This window comes from Gobio gobio (assembly GCF_949357685.1).
Source record: "Gobio gobio genome assembly, chromosome: 10".
Taxonomy (NCBI): domain Eukaryota; kingdom Metazoa; phylum Chordata; class Actinopteri; order Cypriniformes; family Gobionidae; genus Gobio; species Gobio gobio.
This window is the reverse complement of record NC_137116.1, coordinates 40,397,766-40,416,431: the sequence shown is the minus strand read 5'-3', so window position 1 is coordinate 40,416,431 and position 18,666 is coordinate 40,397,766. Positions and strand designations below refer to the sequence as shown.

Below are 18,666 nucleotides of genomic sequence, written 5' to 3'. Positions count from 1 at the left end.
ATCACATTACAAAAATGCAACAATGTGTATCGTAAATGGTGACAATTATTGTGTATAGTTCATCCAAAATGAAAATGACTGTTTCAAGTTCATTTTCAGAGTTTTTCAGAGAAAATTCAAGTTTACAGAGTTTTAGTGTCAGTACTACTTTAAACTACTATACATAATGTTGAATGTAATGTATAATAATATTTGTTGTGTGCCCCAGGGGCGCCGCTTGCAATTTTGGGCCCTATGAAAGAATTTGATGTTGGGCCCCCTACCGCACCAACCTAGCTATCCAAAATCTTTGTCTGCAATTTAATAAAACTGACCAATTAAGCTCTGCTCGCTCAACCCAGAATGCCCCAATTGGCTGATGAAACACTGATTAAAATTAAGATACAATTTATACAAAACAAAACTTAATGAAGTGGTCACAATCATGTCTGATCCACTCAATGTCTCCTGGCATTGCGCATGTTATGATGTGTCCTTTCTCACTCATGCTGTTCACTCACTTTTCATAATCAACATAGATTGACACATTGACAACATAGACAAAAAAATAACATTATAATATTTAAACATAAATATAAAAGTAAATACCTTTTCTTAATGGCTACAACAAGTATAGTAGCCTCCAGTACAGAGAAATTTCATGTCGGAGTGGGATTTGAGCAAATGTCGTTTTACCCGTGAGCGTGAGCGGTTCATGAGTGGAGCGTTTTGCTGGATTTTGCCGGAAATGCAGAACTAAGCCATAATTTTGTTATATTTGTTACTCTTTTGTAGATTATACATTTATACTTTCTTTCACATTACTACTAGTACTGTCACTACCAAAAGTGTGTGGGCCCTTAGAATCGTTCTAACTCCCCCTCCGGCGCCCCTGGTGTGCCCTAATAATGCCAAATGTCAATAAAACATTATTTTAAATATATAGAGTCAGTGACAGAGTGCAAGCATATTCATCTAATATAAATCTGTATTTTTAGCTTAATATTTTTATTTTGGTCACCATTGTCCAAGCCTATTCATTTCCACCCCCAACATTTTTGTTAACCTTTTATGTCTTGGAGTATCACACTAATATCGTATCTAATCGTGACATGACGGTTAAATAAAATAGGAATAAAACAATAAAATACATGCCCATGACAATTGGAAGATATTTATTGTGACCTTTCTTGTTAATAAATATCGACTTCTCCGAAGAATGCTCATATAATTGCTGAAACACACAAATTAAACAGCATGCACGGACAGATTAACGTACCGGTAATATTAATTGTGTGGGTGTACTATCCCTTTAACTCGAGTCCCCTCTTGTAAGTGGTGTACCCGCACACGCCCCTTCCTCCATTTCACTGTTCTGAGTCTGACCTGGCTGCACCTCATTTTGACTGCACAGACACATTGCATACACTCTGTTGTAAGATGACAATGAAATTGGCATACTGGGATATACGCGGGGTAAGAAATTTTGCATACCTTTTGAAAATACATTTCATTGATTCTTATTTAATTCCTGCAATATTTTTTTGTTCGTAAACTTGTCATGCAATCATCACCAATATAAGAATTGCGTGGTTTGTCAGGTCTAAAAACGGTCAAATCTACAATCCATATGCTTCACATATTTGGTGGACTCTAGAAATGAACGATGCAGTGAGCCGGCAAAGTCGGGGAGCTTCTATGAGTTTGTTGTTGGTCCTTTTTATCGTTTAGCGTGTCACTCATGGCCACCACAGATGCTACTTTTAATTACATCAGTTATTTTTATCTGAAGCCGTTTCGGGTGTGGTTACACCCCAATAATTAGGACTACACACTAGTTCATAAGAGCTACATTAAACCTTGTGTTAAAGCACTTCGCTGTCAGTTTTAACTTTGTGATATGCTGATTTTTTTTAGCAACCAATAGCTGCCTTATCTCATTAAACACACGCTTTCTGTAGTCACAAAATGTTCTCGCGCCCTATTTGTGTCCATTTCAAAGGGATGATATCAAAAATTTCGAACCGCAAACTTGTAGGGGCCAGTTTTATAAACGCAGACACAATGTTAAAGGGATAGTTCACCCAAAAAAACAAAAAAAAAACCCTGTAATTTTATAACTTACTCACTCTCACGTTGTCTGCTAAAACACAAAAGAAGATATTTAGAAGAAAATGGGTAACCAAACAGTTGATGAGCCCCATTGACTTACAAAGTCCCAGAGAAAATTCGGAGTTCAGCAGAGAAAAGAAACAACTAAATGATGGCATAATTTAAATTTTTGGGTGAACTATCCGTTTAAGACTGTCTATATAAACTTCTAAGACCAACCAGCAGTTACTGTAACCAAGGGATAATCAGTCTCATTTTTCGGATTTCAATTTAGACCTACGTTTTTGTGTAATTGACTTATCGACTAAAAAGTTATAATTCGTAAAGAAATGATGAAGAGATTATTATTTTACTTTGTTTCATAATTACTAGAATAGATCTGTGTTGCTGCATTTCCACAGATAGACGCGCCGTTTGGTATTTGTCCAATATCAGTGCTATTTACCTTATAAATGCTGTATGCAAATAACAACATTACCCATATAAATATGCATTGTGAAATCACTTCAAGAGTGAAAAACATTTCATTTAGCTGTATATAGCATGCCATGCCAAATATTTCATCTGTTAACAGCTTGCTCAACCAATCCGTCTGCTGTTGGAATACACTGGCACTAAGTATGAGGAGAAGTTCTATTCTTGTGGTGACGGTAAGTGATGGTCATCATAGACATAATCAAATTTTCATATAAAAGCACAACGATGGGGAGAGTTGATTTAATATTCTTGTCTTGCAGGTCCCAACTATGACAGAAGCTGTTGGTTAAATGAGAAAGATAAACTTGCCATCGACTTTCCTAATGTAAGTTACACAGTTACACAGTATTTATTGTGCAATGTAATGTGCAAATAAGTAACTAACCATCACCTTTATTCACCAGTTGCCCTACCTAGTGGATGGTGACACGAAGATAGTCCAAAGCAATGCCATAATGAGATACATCGCCCGCAAAAACAACCTCTGTGAGAATTTGATTCTTTTATTCCTTCTAGGGATGTCACGGTACAAAAATTCCAGTAGTCGGTACCAATACCATAACATTTTTACGGTACTCTGTACAAATTTCGGTACCACAGCTAAATGTTTTTTATTAATTTTTATTTAACTATTTTTTAATTAAATGTATTAAGTTTATTATTTATGATGATAAATAATCATAAGTAAGTAATACATAAACATTTAAAGGCTGTATGCTGTTTAAAAGTAAACATTATTTATAAGTGAAAAATAATCAACCATCTAGGCATAATAATTATTATAAGTAGATATGTATTATTACATAGAGATGTAGCTAAATCTACTGTAGGCTACAACAGTAGCCTAATATATTCTGTCAATTTAAAAAAATAAATAAACAGAACTTTTATTTTGACGGGTTGCCGTGAAGACCTTTGAGTTTCTGTGTTCATGATATGATATGATATGTGTTTTCTCAAATGAAACGGTAAATTCTCATGAAGTGACGGTTTATGCGTCCATGTCCTCATATAGCGACACACGGCAGAGACTACAACAAAGTCAGGAAGCGAGTGTCGCACGCGATTCACACAGAGAAGTAGAACATGCAGAAGTAATATTTAAATAGTATTTTGCAGTTTAATATTCACAGACAGTATATATTCGGCTACAGTCTGGAGCCCTGCGCTTAGATAAACGCGTAAGCGACTGAACGGGTGCCACGGGAGTCAGTACTACAGAAATACTGTTATCGTCACATTTTTATAATTTCAGTACCGACTTGGTACCGAAGTCCCGGTACTTGTGACATCCCTAATTCCTTCAGTAAAAAAGTTTTTTTTATCACTGAAAATAGTCATCTACGTAATGTAAAACATCTCTATCTAATGTCTCTAGGTGGAGAAACTGAAGAAGAGCAGGTGAGGGTTGACATCTTGGAAAACCAGGCGATGGACTTCCGCAATGCTTTTGTCCAGCTCTGCTATGGAGACTTTGTGAGTGATTGATTAGATTGTTTAAATCTGTGTTAAAGGTTTTTTTTTTGTTTTTGTTAATTGATAAGATAACTTGATCTGTAATCCTTTTGAATTTGGTTAAAGGACAAAACCAAATCATGTTACAATGAGAAACTGCCAGGAACTCTAAAACAGTTCTCTGACTTCCTTGGGGACAGGAAGTGGTTTGCTGGGGACAAGGTAAATGCATAATGTACACATAAGCACCTTTACTTTGTCCATTTAAAATGTTTGGAAATAACAGTGCATTATTTGACATGCTCATCCTGTAGATCACATTTGTGGACTTTATCATGTACGAGTTGTTGGATCAGCATCGTATGTTTGTGGCAGCATGCCTGGATGACTACAAAAACCTTCGATGTTTCCTGGATCGCTTTGAGGTTTGGATTCCACCTTTCACACAGAATGATTTGTTAGTGTCATGTAAATTGTAATGTATAAGGATTAACCAGTAATTAATCCAATATAATTGTGTTCCCTGTCAGAGTCTTGAGAAGATTGTTGGATACATGAAGTCAAGCAAGTTCATGAAAACACCTGTGAACAACAAGATGGCCAAATGGGGAAACAAGAAGGAGTGAAAATGACAAGACTGGCTTGATTAAGCGTTATACGGCGCACCAGCAACTGCTTTGAATGTGTAAGGTCAATGCAGTCGAAGAGCACATGTAGTGATAGTTTTTTGGGACCACTGTTTTAAACCTTTTGATGAGCAGGCAGTTTAAGGATGATTAGTTAAATTTACATCCCAGTGATACAGTTGACATTAGTATTGACTATAAAAAGCGTTACAAAACAATCAGAGATCTCAGTTGTTGTCTATGCAGTTGAAAAGCACTTATGTTTAGATTAAAAGTGTTCAGGTGAGTGTTGCGCTTTGATTTTTGTCCATTTGATGATGCCTTGAAAAGAAAAGCATTGAATTGTTATAGATTTTCACTCTTTGGATTGTAATTCTACATTTGAATTGTAAACAAAGCATTAAATGCATTACCTTATTTTGACCCAATAAATCAGAGCACTTTGTTCAATTAAATTCACAAATAGTTTTTTTTTCCCCCCTCTCTGAGAAAATCTCCCTAAACATGCGTATGCATTTAGTATGCACATATCATTGCTGTAAAAGACAAATTAAATCCTGCATACTATTTAGAAAGGACAATGTGCAATGTAGCTTTGGTTCAACCAGCGTTCCAAACACAGGACCTGCCAAGTAGAGTGGGATTGTTTTCTTAATCCCGCTCTCGCTGAATTTCTGACCATTACCGCTCACTCCTGCCCACACCCGCAAACATTCTGTTCTGGCTTGTAGAAATTGTGAAAACATTACACAAACATTAGAGCTATGTCAAATGTTCAAAATAACGGATAAAACATTGCTTTGAATTACACTGACCATAAGATAAAGTAATTCTAGACACATTCAGACAGATTTTTATTAGCCTTATAAAACACTATCAACTGTTGAAACCTCATGGAGTTTAAACAAAAACATAACACACACACACACACACACCTAATCATGACAGTGTTTATGTAGCCTAGCTAATTAACATAATACAAAAAGAAAGTAAATAATACTCAAAAACATTTAAACATACTTGATGAATGAACTAAATGAATCACTTAGCCTCAGTGCTGGCCCTACCTAATAAGTGATATAAGTGGTTGCATAGGGCCACCGGGGAGCCCCACGCCAGGCGTTAAGACAGTAATGAGTGGTAATATGTTTGATAAAGTTTACTTGTGCCAGTCGTGTGTTAATGTTTGAAAATGAAGAGGGGGCGACACTATCAATCTGGTGCAGAGAAGAGGAAAAAATATTACTTTACTTTACTGTTAAAATGGCGGTTGCTGCATCATGTCTTATTGGTTTACAGTTTTTTTTGAATGCTTTGACCTGGTTAAGGAAACTAGGATCCACTCAGTTTTCATCATCACTATCTCAGCAGAGCAGAAGACACGTCTTGCAAATGTGTTCACCCTTTCTCATTGGATTGACACATTTTCCCCACCCTTTTGCAAAACAGTTAACACGGATGTCATTCAAGCAGTCAAAACTCCATTGTTTTAGCTATGGTTACCAAACAGAAACCATTTATTCCTAACTATTAGAAACTACCTATATCAGTATGAAATCACTGATTCACCTGTTTGACACTCCTTTACAAAAATCTTCAATTAACAATTTATAAAAGGCCTTATAAAAAAAAAAGGTGCCATGTCTGTGTTGTTCTTTACCAGCATGGATGGAGGAGGTCTAAGGCAGATGAGAGGAAGAGGAAGAGGAGTCTGTGTGCGAGGTGGATGACATATTCCCCATTTTTGAATCCCATAGAGGAGTTCTTCAGTGCTTGGAGGTGGAATGTTTATGATCACCATCCCTATGAGCAAATGCCCTTGCTGAATGCAATGACTGCTGCTGCCCAAGAAATAGGTGCAGAGGAATGTCAAGGTTGGATAAGGCATGCAAGAAGATTTTTCCCTGGGTGCATTGCAAGAGAGGATATTGAATGTGATGTGGATGAAGCCATGTGGCCCCATCATCATGACAGAAGAGACTGAGTCTCAATAGTGGCTATGTCTTATACTCCAATAGACTTTACTGTATTTTGGTTTACATGTATTCTCTGTAATATTTACAGTATTTCAGTTTTCAGACACGGTTTGAAAAAATTAATTATGTCATGGAATCAATAAAAAATGCATCAAAGCATTTCTTATTCTGGATCCAATTCTTTGCAAAAAGGCACATTTGACACAGCCTACATAGAAAGACAACAAATGTGACTGGCAATAGGCTACAATGACAAGCAATGGTGCACTGATTCACACTGAGTTTTGTATTTTGTTGTCCATTGTGTAATGATTGACTCAAAGAGTCCATATACTTGTTTGCAAGTTGTGTTTGAAGGCAAAATGTGCTTTTGTTGCATATTTTAAATGTTTTGGCATGGTTACAGCCTTTTGCAAACAAAATGTGTCATTTTGACCATGAGTGCCACTGTTTAGGCCTGTGTGTTAACTAATTTGAAAATGTGGAGATTGAGCTGACGGCTGCATCAAAGCAATCAAGAAAAACTGTAATTCGGCATTCAACACTTTGAAGATGATGTGCAATGGTATCAGTGTCATGCATGGCATTGTTATCGTGGGTACAATAATTCAAGATACCTTAAGATTTTTTAAATTCATATTAGCATCCTTTCCATCTACCAGTGCAATTCTACAATACTGCATGTTTGCTGCGTGTAAATTCAATCTGGTTTTCGCATTGGCTGAATAAAAATGCAAGTTCACTCTCTGGCAGGAGGTGGCGCTTATGGAATAGAACTGCAGAATACATGGTTACCATGGTTACCCCTGTACACAAAGCAGCGCGAGAGCGACTTGTTTCTGCTTGTAACGGAGAGAAAAAGGCAACCAGTATATACGTTCCCTTGCGATACTACACGAGTACTGCATCGTTCGTCTTATTAATATAAATAAGACAAGACGCTAAGGGGGAAAAAAAACTCCCTTTTCTCAGATTCTGAAGCCTTTATACAATTACGTAGTGAAACTGATTGACGATTGGTTCGTAAAGTTAAAGAAAACGAACCAATGACGGCAAGGTTCGCGTGAGCCAATGGTGAGCACAAAAACCGGCCGTTTCACCTTCACTATGGCAAATCAATTAATAATTTTACTTCAGCGACGCAGATTACATCTCTTCGTTGGAACTCGGATTGAAGCGGCCTTCACCTGCAAGCAGCTGGATTCGCCACTGATATTCTCGCCTTCGTGCAGTTCAATATGGAATTCCAAAGCTGCCAATATTGGAAATTAATACATACATAAATAAATATACAAATAAATGTAAAAAAAGCAAATATATAAATAAATATACATAGAAAAACTAACATAATTATATATACATTTATTTCCTTATTTATGTATATATAATTTTTTTTCCATATCTATTTATTTATTATTTTATTTATTTCTACATTTATTCATTTCTACATTTATTTCCACATTTAGTGGAAATTAAGTAACAAATGCAGTCTTCCCCACGTGAGATGGATATTTATTAAACATAAAGTTCATCCATGCATTCATAATATTAGAATCCGAATTAAGCTTATGTGGCATGTTTAGAAATTCGATGCGGTTTAGCTCTCTCTGTAGGCCGAGTCGGTGGGCGGGGCTACAGAATCAGGCGTTGTTCTTCTTCTGTTGAGGCGGTGCTTCACTACACTCTCACGTCATAGCCGGGTACATTCTGAGATCGATCGTTTGCTGGGCCTGGTGTCAATAAAAGCTTTTCTTTGACTAACAAAGACGTTTATAGCTCTGAAACTTACAGGATATTCCTATATTACCATGACCTTTTATATATCAAAAGCTCAAGGCAAAGTTGACATCTCAATTCATCACCCCTTTAAGACAATTTGGTCAAACTTTACAATAAGGTGTCAGTGTAGGATGTGTACGTTGGAATGGGTTGGGGGTGGTTAGGTGCAACTGTAGGTAGTGGGGGCTCCTTTTGGAAATCTGCTTAGGGCCCCCAAAATGGTAGTGCCGGCCTAGCCTGCTATGGAGGAAGAGAATGTTACTGATCAACTGTGGTGAACTTCATTTGTCGACTCAAAGCTCCCATGAGATTTGTGTTGTGCTGATGCGATATTTCACTAGACCATTTAAAAAATGGCCTTATTGATCAGAAATAAAACTGACTTAAATTACCAATATTATGCAAACACATTCAGGAACGAAAAGGTTTTCATACTAATAACTGTATAAAAAAACCTAGATAATCAAAGGCAACCTGTTTTAAATAACTTTATTACTGCCTATACACAAACACATTACTGGATTGCTGGAACTTAAATGTCATAAAACATATTTAACCCCAAAACCAAAACCTTTTCTTTAAGGTGCATCACAGTGTAATTATACCTTTAAGTACTGATTAATAGTAATTCGTTTTTTATTTATTTACAATCGCTAGGACACATTCCTCAATACTTAGGTCATTTTTTTCAAAACTTTGCAGTTCTCCTAACCAACTTTCATCTTGCCACAGCAGTTAATTTCACATTCAAAATGCATTAAAACTACCAAAACGTCTCAAATCATATCATTCTTCCATAACACTAGCAAAGGTTTTCAACCAACAAACACACTTTGCCAATAATAAAACACAAACCTAAAAAACACAGGTAGCATTATACAATATTTCCTTCTGTAAAATTTCTCTACAAAACAAGAATGACTCTCTCTACTGCTTATGATTCACTGCAGTATGTGTTACATAGTCATATTAACATTACAGTACAATATTATTCTGAAGTTTCCTCTTTTGAATGGATGGTAATGAAATTAAAAGACTAACCCTTGTGTAGGTGTTTAGTTTCATCTAATTGCTTTGATGGTATTTGATCTTTCAGATTCCGAATACATTTCATTACAATATTACTGTAGAAAATGTCAGTCTTATTCAGTTTTGTATTGTTATTATTTTGAACTAAAGTTTAACAGTTTTGAAAACAGTATGTAAGTATGTGCAACCTGGCCTGCAGAACAGAGTTTTGGCGATTGTCAAAGTGAGAAAATGTAATTTGAAAGATGTAGTCATTGAATGCATTTTGTGCCAAAGCAGTGATACATGATCCACAGTTTAGCCCACATAGACTGCTGTTGTGTTCACTGTGTGAAGAGTTTTGAGTGACCTAAGAAATGTGTCCTAGCTAGCGATTGTAAAATAAAGCTGTAACTACATGTACTTACTATAGGGTTAGGATTTGATTTAGAGTTATTTGCATGTAATTATGCCTAATTTTTAGTTATTACTATAGTAACTACATGTAACATGGACACTAAAATAATGTCAAAAAACAAAATGCATAACTGAATCAAACAATAAACAATTAGTCAACCAAAATGATTACTAATGTGTTGATTAATAATGAGCATTTATTAAGATCCAATGCACAATCTGCATACAGTGTCAGGATCAATCAGAATGTGACTTGTATCGAATAAATAAAATCAATGCAATAAATGTATGCATTTGCATCTGTGAAGGGTAATATAATATAACTGGAAGCAGCCTTAACTTGTTTTCTAGTGAATGGAAAAGTTGAAGTGTGCATAGTTCTTGTTCATTCAGGTCCAGACAAGTTCAGTTTCTTGATATCAAAAACACAGCAGGATCCTTAGCGGCCACCATACTGGTTGTACTCAGACTCACTGGCAAGCTGCAAAACAAATGGAGACTGAAAACATTTGCCAGCTCTGCCTCGGTCATTAAATCATATATCATATATCGTATATAAACACCACAATGAAAAGTGCCTCATAAATAATAGTATTTGTACAAGGTGTGTGTTTACTTTGAAACAAACAGAGCTGCATTACTTACTGCAATGGTCGATCTGACGCTCTGCAACTGGAAGAAGACTCGACCTCCTTCATCGGGACATATCGCTCTGATATCATTCTGTTTCATTGCCAGCAACATCGCTCCACTGAACACCCCAAGACTCTGGGCCGTCCTGCACAAATACACAATGAATTGATTGTAAACAAGTTAATACATGTCTTCTTGGAGCATGTTCTCAGTAACAAGATATATAAACTCATTCATGTGGTAAAATAGAATTCTCAGAACTACATTTTGATGTAGTTTTCAGAAGAAAATGAAAGATGCTAGTGGTTTCTTACATTTTAGAAAAGCCTTTGTACTGTAACCAGGCTTTGACTTCCTCAGGTCTAGATTTCATGTCCAGAGATGGTGGTCCTCTCATATTCTGCTGAAAATATTGAGATGTAAACTTGATAAAACTATGAACTGTGCACAGCAGAATATGCAAATCAATTAGCTTGTTAAATGTACAATAATACCGGCCCTGACCAAACAGCAGTGAAAAATTAGGTGCCATATATTGACTGACCAGTTTTTTGTGTTAAAATTGATTATTACAGTTCTTATTATTAAATTCACATTACTGTGGTACTGTTGGTTGCAATCACTGAAATAAGTTGATGTTAAAAGTCATAATGAAGCGATTATTTAGTATGTCCTCAATACATTGTTGAAATTAGTGTTTTTAAATAAAAATGTAGAAATTATATTTGTACTTATAAAAAGGGGGGGAGGGGGGTAAAGAAAGTCTATACATTGGCCATGACTTACTGGTGGCTTTTGTCCATCGACAGGCTCTAGAACATTCTGAGGCACATAACCCTCTTCACTACGGGTGTTTTTAATTTTCCACCATTGTCCGGACTTGTCGGTTACCTGTTAAGCAAGCACAAACTATATCATGATGAATGCATTTTCTGCTCAGGGAAAAAAAAGTTTTTACAATAAGGTTCCATTTAGTTAAAGGTATAGCTCACCCAAAATGTTAAATTCTGTCATTTACTCACCCTCAAATTGTTCAAAACAAAAATGTCGGTAACCAAACAGTTGATGGGCCCACCCCCCCATTGCTATGTAAGTCATTGGGTTCATCAACTAATTACCCATATTCTTCTCTTTTGTGTTCAAGAGAAGAAGAAAAAATAAATTCATGGAGGTTTGGAACAACGTGAACGTGTAAATGACTGAATGAATTTTCATTTTGGGTAAACTATCCCTTTAACTACACTAGTTAACATGCAATGAAAAAAAAATTATTCTAAAGCATGTATTAATCTTACTTCATGTTAATACATGATTAAAATCAAAAGTTGTATTATTGAACATGGACTAACAATGAACCGTTGTATTTTAATTAACTAACTTTTACAAAGATTAATAAATCCTGCAATAAATGTGTTGCTCATTGTTAGTTAATGCATTACCTGTTAAAGGGTTACCCCAAAAAAAACGTTACTTATGAGTAAATTAGTGACTTGTACTTCAGGTGGGGTGTTTACATATCAAAACGTACCTGCACCATGTCACCCTTCATCACACTCAGTTCCTGACTGTTCCTTGCCACAAAGTCATAGATCACCCTCATAGAAAGTTGCGGCTCTGCTGGCCTGGCATAAAATAAGACAAAAGTGTTACTAGACTTGATTTGAACTTGATCGACTCTGTATAAATAAAAATGTCTTTGTATATTATCTGGGAATTCAGATAATATACAAGTTCAAATGAAGTGGCTCACGGCGTGGGTGGGGTGCTCCAGGGTCTGATGTCCTGGAAAAGAGAGGTTAAACAGCATGTCAACACTTGACACATTTTATAACATCCATAGCCCCCTAATTTGGAATTTGCCCTCAAGGAGATTTTACCTGTTCATGAGGCCTTTGATTGACATTCCCAGAAGGGAAGCGCTCGCTGTTGTTCCGTGACAGCTGCCTGCTGGCTGGAGGGGACTGGGACGGGCCAGGCGGAAGGGGCTGCCAACCGTCGTAAAATTGGGGTTGAAATGGAGGGATCTGATTCCCATTTGGCCATTTGGATCTGATTGCAAAATAGATATATTCATGAGCTTTTTTCATGTATTTGCTAATTAATGAAGCAATATAATTAATATATTGTAGAACAGAAGACCTTGGGACATTCCATGCATCACCCAAGTTGCCCCAAAGTCGGTCCTCATTTGGTGTGACAACACTTCCCAGGAGCTGCAGAGCTTTTTCTGTGAGCAGTGGACTCAGCACAGTGGGAGGGATGTTGGGAGGATAATGACTCAACATCTGAAGCATGAAGAAACATAGTTAGTGTGATGAAGGGTGATGTGGTGCATCCCTTGACCTTTAAAGCATCTGAGATTAATATTTTCCAAATAAAATGGTAAATCGTTTTTTTTTGCACAAACAAAGCACTCACTTTGCTTCATGAAAATGAGGTTAAACCACTGGAGTCACATGGATTACTTTAAAGGGTTAGTTCACCCAAAAATGTATATTCTGTCATTAATTACTCGCCCCCCATGTCGTTCCAAACCCGCAAAAACAAACAAAAATAACGATTTCATTCAACAATCTCTTCTCTTCCGTGCTAGTCTCCTTTGCAATTCACGTAAGCACCACAACGCATGCATGTGATCATGGGATTGTGCTCAGCCAATAGTGAGCCGTTCTGCCGTAGAACCTGGAAATAGCATAAGAGAGTGACAGGGAAGAGAATAGATTGTTGAATAAAGTCGTTATTTTTGTTTGTATTTGTGCACAAAAAGTATTCTCGTCGCTTCATACCATTAAAGGAACACGCCACTTTTTTTGAAAATAGGCTAATTTTCCAGCTCCCCTAGAGTTTTACCGTTTTCCAATCCATTCAGCCGATCTCCGGGTCTGGCGGTAGCACTTTTAGCATAGCTTAGCATACATCATTGAATCTGATTAGACCGTTAGCATCTCGCTCACAAAAATGACCAAAGAGTTTCGATATTTTTCCTATTTAAAACTAAACTCTTCTGTAGTTACATTGTGTACTAAGACCGGCGGAAAATGAAAAGTTGCGATTTTCTATGCCGATATGGCTAGGAACTATACTCTCATTCCTGCATAATTATCAAGGAACTTTGTGCCGTACCATGAGTGCAGCGGCGCAATGATATTACACAGCGCCTGAAAATAGTCAACATAACCAACGTGACAACCTGCTTGCACAGAGAGCGTGCTGGGGACTATTTTCAGGCGCTGTGTAATATCATTGCGCCGCTGCACTCATGATACGGCTCAAAGTTCCTTGATTTTGAGTTCCTTGACAATTATTGAGCAGTAGGCTAGCTGGATCCATTTACCTCCAGTCTTTGTGCTAAGCTAGGCTAGCGGTGTGTGCGTCAGACAGAGTTATGGCACGCACAGAGATGAGAATGGTATGTATGGACTTATCTAACTCTGGGGGATATGGGGAATAAGATAAAGTCCCAAAAAGTCGGCGTGTTCCTTTAAATAGGAAAAATATTGAAAATCTTGATGCTAACGGTCTAATCAGATTCAATGATGTATGCTAAGCAATGCTAAAACTGCTACCGCCAGACCCGGAGATTGGCTGAGTGGATTCGAAAACGGCAAAACTCAACTGTTTAACTCTAGGGGAGTTGGAAAGTGAGCCTATTTTCAAAAAAAGTGGAGTGTTCCTTTAAGGTTGAACCACTGGAGTCACATGGACTATTTTAACGATGTCTTTACAACCTTTCTGGGCCTTGAAAGTTGCAATTCCGTGGCGGTCTAAGGAGAGGTCAGAGAGCTCTCGGATTTCATCGAAAATATCTTCATTTGTGTTCCGAAGATGAACGTAGGTCTTACGGGGTTTGGAATGACAGTATGTTGAATGGTGAGTAATTAATGACAATTTTTGGGTGAACTAACCCTAATGATGTCTTTACTACCTTTCTGGGCCTTGAAAGTAGTGGTTGCAATGGCTGTCAATGGGGGGACAGAAAGCTCTCAGATTTCATAAAAAAGATTTGTGTTCTGAAGATGAACGTAAGTCTTATGGGTTTGGAACGACATGAGGGTGAGGAATTAATGACAGAATTTTCATTTTTGGGTGAACTAACCCTTTAACCTTTTGTAAAATTTCAGTGTGAGCAAATGACTGAATCAATCAAAAGTGAAGCTTTTTCTCTGGGCAGAAAGTGCATACATGCTTGTACAACTTGTGCTTTCTTGTACACTGCTATGCATTTGTAAAAAGGTAACTGATGACAGGTGTGGTCACCATCTGAAGTTTAAGGGGAACAACAGAAGTTGTAACATGCAATCTGAAAGAACGCTCGTCCAAATTCATTACATAATGGAAAAAGTATATGAAATGTGACCACAATGCAAACAGACTGAACAAACAGATACTTACAAAACTAAGGGAAGAGAACAGACCGTGAACAAAGTCAGAAGAAGGAGGATTTTTTAGGTGACCATCCAGCTTCCCCTGTCACAAGTAGAGATGAGTATGAAAACAGACATTTGCAATAATCATACTGTATGTCACATATTAAACATTACAGAGCCGTTTCCTGGGCATACAGTAAGTTTTGATTTTTAACTTTATTATAGGTGAGGGAGGGGGGGATCATTCAATCCACTGTACTTTAGAGACATGCTGAAACTAAAACAGGGTAATCAAAGCTTTATTTGAAAGAGTGCACTGAAGTAGACACTACTGTTATCTTAGGAATTATCATAGAAATTAAACTTGTGTAACTTACCAGAAGATTGAAGCCATACTTTATCTTCTGCAGGCAGGATATGTACTCATCCACAGTGGGAATACTTGCAACTATAAAAACAGTAATAATAAAAAGTTACAAAAAAAAAAATCTACATCCTTAGCAAAATTAAATAGCAAGTATCAATGTGTCAGTTGTTCACCCAATTTTGCAGCATTTTTCTTTTTCTTTTTCTTTCCATCATCTTTTGGCAAAGCTGAGCCAACTTTATATGTGAAGGTCTCAATGTCAGCTGCAACATGGTTAAAGATCTCCTGTAGAGAGTGATTCAATGGATGGAAAAAATAAGTCAATAAAATGATGCATGAATGGATGGATTAATCGCACAGTGTGATAAGACAACTGACCACATCTCTGTCCATATCGTTTACTGGAGGTGGAACCTGCTCTGGCTCAGACTGCATTGGCCTGTAAGGGGCTTCATCTCTGGGAAATGGCATTGTGGGTGAAGGTCGTCTGTCTTCTGGAAAAAGCAAAATAAAAGCCAGATTAATTACCAAAAGAAATCAGTTCTAACATGATACATTATTGAATGAACACTTTAATTCAACTCTCTGGTATTCCTCACTTAGGGGTCAACCGTGCGATACTCAGCGGTCAAAACAGACCATAGACAATACGTGTAATTTATTTTTTAAAGAAGAAATTAATTTCTATATTTTGTTTCAATAATATTTCTTAAGTATTTTTATTTTGAGGGGATTTAATGGTACAAGGCAACATTCACCTATAAATTGTGCACCACTAATTTCTATATAAATTAATATAAATATATAACAAAAATATTTAATATTCATATTGGTGTTGTCTGGTGGGAGAAATAAAAAATCATGCCATACCATGGTGTAAACACTAAATGCCTGTATTTGATGAAGTATGTGTATTCTCTACTTTCTTATAAGAATATTTTCAGACATAATTGCTTTTATTTAGCAAAAATCCCCAGAAATCTGTATTTTCGTATTTGCTATTCAATTCCTGTTGAGGTCATTTGACAATTTTTTCTAAGACCATTTAGCCCTTTCTTATCAAGTTCAACATTTTTTTGTCTGTTTTGTCAGTCTAAAATTACTGAAGACCACCAGAGGATTAATTTCATAATATTTTAGGTTATTTAAAAGTAGATTAGTGAAATTAATTCTTCAAGTGATCACCATAGTCTTCATAGTTGTTGAACTGCGGAGGGGGTAATTCTGGGGGAAGTGGGTTTGACTGCATTGGTGAGAGAGCTGGTCTCTTAAAGCTCCCCGCATAACCCTGGCCAAGGATGCTTTCCAGATGGTTTCTGAGAAACAGAGAAGATATATCACTGTAGAGCACTGATAAAATAAAATAAAAGATAATTAAGGCTGTAAGTGTAACAAAAATATATGTATTTTTTACAAATAAATCTTTGTTTGTTACTTTGATACTTTGAGTATAGCTCACTTAATATGGATTTGTATATATATATAGATCTAGACAAGGGTTCTCCAGATAAGTTGTAGACACGCATGTTCACTTAAAACATCACAACTGAGTATATTTTAAAGTAAAAAAGCCAGATTATCAGAACAGATGCTTGATTCTCAGTGCAACTTCTTTCTGAGGCAGCAGCTGACCTGATGTCCATCTGTTGTTCCTTAAACGGTGGAGTGGCATCCCCTGCATGCTGTATTGCCCTTTCCAGATCATTTACCACCTCCTGAGCCTAGCGATTTAAAACAGCAGAGATGCCTTTATGCCAATATTCCGGGAACTGACAGGGGGAGTGGAATGGAAACTCCCACATCAATCCACAAGATATATTAAGAAAGATTTATAACAGCCAGATGCACCGCTATCTTCCTTTAGATGGATGTAACATTTTTGAATACAAAAACAGATTGTTGTTCCTCACCCCGGCCTCCTCACACTGGAACAGGAAGGCCTGTGGAGCTCTCTGGCTGGGATCCTGAACTGAGATTATGAGAAGAGAGTCATACACACAGCTGTCCAGAACAGCCCTTGTCTTCCTGATGTTCCTCAAGTGCACAGACTCCATAACCTCCTACAATTCCAGGAAACAGGGTAAGAGTTCACTGTTAGTACTGGAACGGACGATAACGAAACATACTTTTTTTCAATTAGTGTACTTATATAGTTTGCCCCTGACCTTGGTCTCTATGTCACATAGCTGTAGATGGTTGGCCTGAATCTGCATGATCATGTCCTGACCCCACACTTTCCCTTTACTGTCCATATTCTTCAGCTTGTTCACGCAGTCATCAAGGCTGCTTGTCTCTCTGCCATCTAACACAAAGGTGAACAGGTGCTAGGGAACGGAAAAAGAAGAAAATGTTACTATGACGTTTCATGATCATAAATGAATCACACAGATGTGTTATACTATAGTTACCACCCTATACTGTGGAGGGCCTTGTGAAATTTAGCCTCATCAAATTGTAAAGTTGAGTTTGTGTGGAAATCTCTACAGAACATGCTAGATAAGCTTTGGCTGTCTGTTCTTTTCAACAAAACACATTAGCAAACTGGGTGTTGGCTTTGCGCTAACAGATTATGATGCTCAGCACACATTTGAACATTGTTGCTCACAAACCAAACTAAATCTTACCTCCACTCTGTACTGAAAGTCGTCTTGTCTGCTGATTGATTCTGCATACTCCTTCCTTTGCACTATAAACAACAATATCAAGATATCAAGTTAAAGATGATAGTATTTCTTAGGATAGGTTAAAAATATATTTTTTTTCTCCTTACTGTAGATGGATTTGGCACTAGGACGAGACATGCTAGACCTCTGGGACGACGGCTCAGGTGAGAAGCCTCTATAATATAATCACAATACAATACTTCTTTTTCATATAATTTAATTCAAAAAATTGTAAAAGTTAACAGAGATTTTGGTTACACTTTATTTTGATGGTCCCCTTTAGACAGTCTGTTGACTATAAGTAGAGTTGCACTAACTCTAATTAGAGTATTAGTTGAGTATTAGTAGACTGTTAGAGGTAGGGTTAAGGTTAAGTTGACATGTACTTGAAAAGTTACTTATAGTCAATATAATGTCTTGAGGGAGCATCACAATAAAGTGTTAGTAGAAATTAAGCAGACTGTCTACTAATACACTACTAATTATCTAATAAAAGTTACTAAAAAAAAAGCTACTTATAGTCAACAGAATGTCTAAAGGGGACCATCAATATCAAGTGTTACAGAGATTTCAATAAATCCTGAAGGTAACCCCTAAAATAAAGCATTCAGTAATGTCAATATATTTCTTGTTATTTCTCAATTGAACTATTCTTAAACAAAAGCTCACAGTCAACTCAGTGCTATTGCAACATGCAGTATATGGCCAAATGTATGTGGACAGTTGAGCTATTGCTGTAATTTCAGTGTAATAGTATCATGATTCTAGAGAATTCTGGTGGTCCAATTTTGTTTGCAAGTGTTCTGG

General features: G+C 36.8%; 2 protein-coding genes across 2 annotated transcripts; one reads left to right on the top strand and one right to left on the bottom strand.

Annotated features, from left to right (window-relative positions):
• The first annotated feature begins 1,337 nt into the window (after positions 1-1,337).
• LOC307132599 (glutathione S-transferase Mu 4-like) lies at positions 1,338-5,109 on the top strand. The gene is made up of 8 exons (XM_079827043.1): positions 1,338-1,455; positions 2,666-2,741; positions 2,829-2,893; positions 2,973-3,054; positions 3,947-4,044; positions 4,150-4,245; positions 4,338-4,448; positions 4,554-5,109. Exons 1-8 carry the CDS (start codon positions 1,420-1,422, stop codon positions 4,647-4,649), a joined length of 660 nt encoding a protein of 219 aa, XP_079683169.1. The 5' UTR covers positions 1,338-1,419; the 3' UTR covers positions 4,650-5,109.
• Positions 5,110-8,885: 3,776 nt separating this feature from the next.
• Positions 8,886-18,028, bottom strand: eps8l3b (EPS8 signaling adaptor L3b). The gene is made up of 18 exons (XM_079826936.1): positions 17,967-18,028; positions 17,821-17,882; positions 17,362-17,520; positions 17,107-17,256; positions 16,829-16,917; positions 16,382-16,512; positions 15,575-15,690; positions 15,370-15,481; positions 15,207-15,277; positions 14,855-14,929; positions 12,602-12,747; positions 12,340-12,511; positions 12,213-12,244; positions 11,991-12,084; positions 11,249-11,353; positions 10,777-10,865; positions 10,475-10,607; positions 8,886-10,310 (listed from the first exon to the last, which is right to left on the bottom strand). Exons 1-18 carry the CDS (start codon positions 17,995-17,997, stop codon positions 10,269-10,271), a joined length of 1,809 nt encoding a protein of 602 aa, XP_079683062.1. The 5' UTR covers positions 17,998-18,028; the 3' UTR covers positions 8,886-10,268.
• Between the last annotated feature and the right edge of the window lie 638 nt (positions 18,029-18,666).

Coding starts and splice junctions, on each gene's coding strand:
- LOC307132599 (XM_079827043.1), top strand. CDS start 1,420: ATGACAATGAAATTGGCATACTGGGATATACGCGGG. Junction 4,045..4,149: donor AGCTCTGCTATGGAGACTTT/GTGAGTGATTGA, acceptor ATTTGGTTAAAG/GACAAAACCAAATCATGTTA. Junction 4,246..4,337: donor AGTGGTTTGCTGGGGACAAG/GTAAATGCATAA, acceptor CTCATCCTGTAG/ATCACATTTGTGGACTTTAT.
- eps8l3b (XM_079826936.1), bottom strand. CDS start 17,997: ATGTCTCGTCCTAGTGCCAAATCCATCTACA. Junction 14,930..15,206: donor AGTATGGCTTCAATCTTCTG/GTAAGTTACACA, acceptor TACTTGTGACAG/GGGAAGCTGGATGGTCACCT. Junction 12,085..12,212: donor TGGAGCACCCCACCCACGCC/GTGAGCCACTTC, acceptor ATTTTATGCCAG/GCCAGCAGAGCCGCAACTTT.